This window comes from Trichosurus vulpecula, chromosome 4, assembly GCF_011100635.1.
Source record: "Trichosurus vulpecula isolate mTriVul1 chromosome 4, mTriVul1.pri, whole genome shotgun sequence".
NCBI lineage: Eukaryota > Metazoa > Chordata > Mammalia > Diprotodontia > Phalangeridae > Trichosurus > Trichosurus vulpecula.
In genome coordinates this window covers 62,286,713-62,290,042 of record NC_050576.1, presented here as the reverse complement: position 1 = coordinate 62,290,042, position 3,330 = coordinate 62,286,713, and the positions used below count along the sequence as shown (strand labels likewise).

The 3,330-nt window shown below is 44.0% G+C and overlaps 1 protein-coding gene across 1 annotated transcript; it reads right to left on the bottom strand.

Annotated features, from left to right (window-relative positions):
* Window positions 1-462: 462 nt before the first annotated feature.
* LOC118845477 (src substrate cortactin-like) lies at window positions 463-1,796 on the bottom strand. Its single transcript, XM_036753393.1, has one exon. The coding sequence runs from the start codon at window positions 1,789-1,791 to the stop codon at window positions 463-465; it is 1,329 nt and encodes a 442-aa protein (XP_036609288.1). The 5' UTR covers window positions 1,792-1,796.
* Between the last annotated feature and the right edge of the window lie 1,534 nt (window positions 1,797-3,330).

Here is a 3,330-nt window from a genome sequence, read left to right as displayed (position 1 = left end):
CCACTCTGACCCCCTCTAGCTCTGCTCTTCCCTAACTCCTTCCTCCTCCAAGGACCCGGCCATGCCCAAGGGGCCTGCAGAGTCATCGCTGGCACTGCCAACATGCAGAGAAAGGATTCCCTCAGCACCGCTGTCTCGAGCAGGGCAGAAGATCCTGCCTGCTCCCACATACAGAGGACAAAAGGTCCTTGGCATGGCTTCTTATAACAACCATTCCATTTGGCAAAAAGAAAAGTCCTTAAATGCTTAAACACCATCACCCAAGTCCTCCAAGGAAACATGATTACAATATATTAGCAAATTCTGAGGATTAAACATTCTCAAGAGCATCAGCAAAAGTATTAAATAGAAAAGCAGTATGGATCTTCCCGTTGCCATCCTCCCCAAAGCGTGACTTTGTAGTGTAGAAATCATGTTTGCAGACTACGGCATTAAGGCATTGATGAGAAGCTATCTTCGCTACTATCTCAGCTCAACGTAGTTGGCTGGGAAGAGCCCATATCGGCCTTTACACACGCCTCTCCACCAGCCATCATCGATCATTTCAATGTTGGTGATGATATCATCAGGATCGAAGGAAATTTCATCGTCACCAGCAGCCTGATAATCATAGAGGGCTATGGCGGTGATCCCAAGGTCATTTTCATATTCATCATAAGTATTTTCCTTGTCTTGATTTGGAGCCATCGACTCTGCTGTCTCATAAACGGCTTCCGGCTCCTGTGCCAGACCTCGCTGGCTCACTGTCTCCTGATAGTTGGACTGCACAGCTGTGTACTCGGACTCTTGTTCAGGCCCAGAGTATGTCGTACTACGGCCTTTGTACCCTGGCTCGGCCTCATAAGATGCAGCATCCTCATAGACAGGGCTGGGGGGTGTCCTCTCCTCGGCTGGTGGCTGGGGACCGGGAGGAGGAGAGGGAGTTTGCTTCTTGATCCTGGCTTGTTCCTCCAGCTTCCTGCGGGCCTCCTCCTGCTCCTGCTTCTCCTTGGCCATCCTCTGGGCTCTCTCTGCCTCCGCCTTCCTCCGGTCTTCCTGTTCTCTCTCTTTGGCCAGGTTCTCAAAGTTAGCTCGGATGTTGCTTGTTTTGCTGTTCACAGCTTCCACGGGCAGCGTCTTCTGGTAAGCCGATGAAACCTGGGAAATGTCTTCGAAGGTCGAGGCATTTTTATCCATCCTGTCCTTCTGAACCCCATATTTTCCACCAAATCCTTTGGAATAGTCTTTCTGTGACTCATGCTTTTCCGTTTTGCCCTGATATTCAAAGCCAACAGCACTTTTGTCCACATTGTCCTTATCGACACCATATTTACCACCGAAACCTTTGGAATAATCTTTCTGTGAAGCATGTTTCTCAGTTTTGCCTTGGTATTCAAAACCCACAGCGGACTGATCAACCCGATCCAACTGTACCCCAAATTTGCCACCAAAGCCTCTCACGGAATCAACTTGAGAGCAGTGTTTGGAAAGCTTGGACTGATACTCATGGCCGACGGCAGATTTATCCATTCTGTCCTGCTCGACACCAAATTTTCCTCCATAGCCATGGGATGCTTTGGGTCCTGTCTCAAGCTCCTTCTCCTTGAGGGACTGATGTTCTTGAAAAACATTCTCTCTTAGCTTGTGTATGTTGATGTGCTCCTGGTGCCCGGACCCCTTCACCGTCTTGGCACCCCATCTTTGCTCTTTCTCGCTGACGTCATTCACAAAATCCGGGTCAGTCTCCCAGTCATCAGCGCCTTCGTCATCCTTGCTGACAGACAGAGAATGCCCTGCTGAAGCTTTCCACATCTCGGTCCGTGCGCCCCGTCCGCCAGAGACCGCCGCTGCCCTGCCCGCCTCTTCCCTCCCCGCCGCTCCGGTCCAAAATATAGAATCTTAAAGTTAAAAGCAAACCCATTTTACAGATCAGGAAACTAGGGCTCAGAGAAGAAAAAAAGATGACTTATCTAAGGTCACATAGTTGGCTATTGGTAAAAAACCAAGTCTAGAAACCATGACGCTGGATTTCTAGTCCATTACTTTTTGTTAATAATAAGTAATGCATCTTCTATAAGACTTTTAAATACTAATTAACTTCTATAAGTAATTGAGAGTTTATTATCCGTCAGGATCCTGGCATCAAGCCCTGGACCCCTTGTTTATTCACCTCATTAGACTGTGAGCTCCTTGAGAGCAGGTACTGTTTTCCCACCCTTTTTTGTATTCCCATCCTTTCACACAATGACTGGCACACAGTAGGTGCTTAATAAATGCTTGCTGACTAGACTGTATATTGCATTCTGAAATCTGCAAAGAATCTGTATCTTTTAAAATATATTTATTTTTAGTTTTCAACATTCACTTTTATAAAATTTTGAGTTTTCAATTTTCTCCCTCTCCTTCTCCCCTCTCCCCAAGACAGTGTGCAATCTGATATAGGCCATGCATGTACAATCATATTAAACATATTTCTACATTAGTCATGTTGTAAAGAAGAATTAGAACCAAAGGGGAAAACCACAAGAAAGAAGAAACAAACAAAAGAGAGAAAATAGTATGCTTCAATCTACATTCAGACTCCATAGTTCTTTTTCTGGATGTGGATTGCACTTTCCATCATGAGTCTTTTGGAATTGTTTTAGATCTTTGCATTGCTGAGAAGAACCAGGTCTATCAAAGTTGGTCATCACACAATGTTACTGTCACTGTGTACAGTGTTCTCCTGGTTCTGCTCACTTCACTCAGCATCAGTAAAGAATCTATATGTTAAGACATTATCTAAGGCTCTCTGCTACCAAAAACATCTCCTTAGTAAAACATGACATTGGAATCTGATGACTGCATATTGTAATTTACAGAAAATTTACTTTATGCAGTGACTGCATAGAACAGGATTAGGAGCGTGGAATGGTAATCACAGGAAATACAATTTTAGCTCTGTATCAAGAACAACTTCACTGAAATTAGAGCCATCCAACAATGGACCAGACTGGCTTTTGAGATAGTGAATTCCCCATTACTTGAGTTGTTCAAAAAGAGTGTAGATGGCTGATTCTGGGAGATTTTGTAGAGGGAAGTTATGCTTCATGTGGGGCTATATCAGTTTACCTATGCAGTTCCTTTCAACTTTTAGACTACAATTCCTGTATCTTATGCACATTGGTAATAGTTCTGCCTTCTGGAGCTACATGGCATAAATTTACTTCAATATGAAAAGGCTTTAAATATTTGAAGACACTTAACATTTCTCTCCCAAGTCTTCTCTCCTCTAAGGCTAATCATTAATGTTTCTTTTAATTTTTCCTCATATGACATATAATTCCAAACTTCTCACCCTCCTCTTCTATA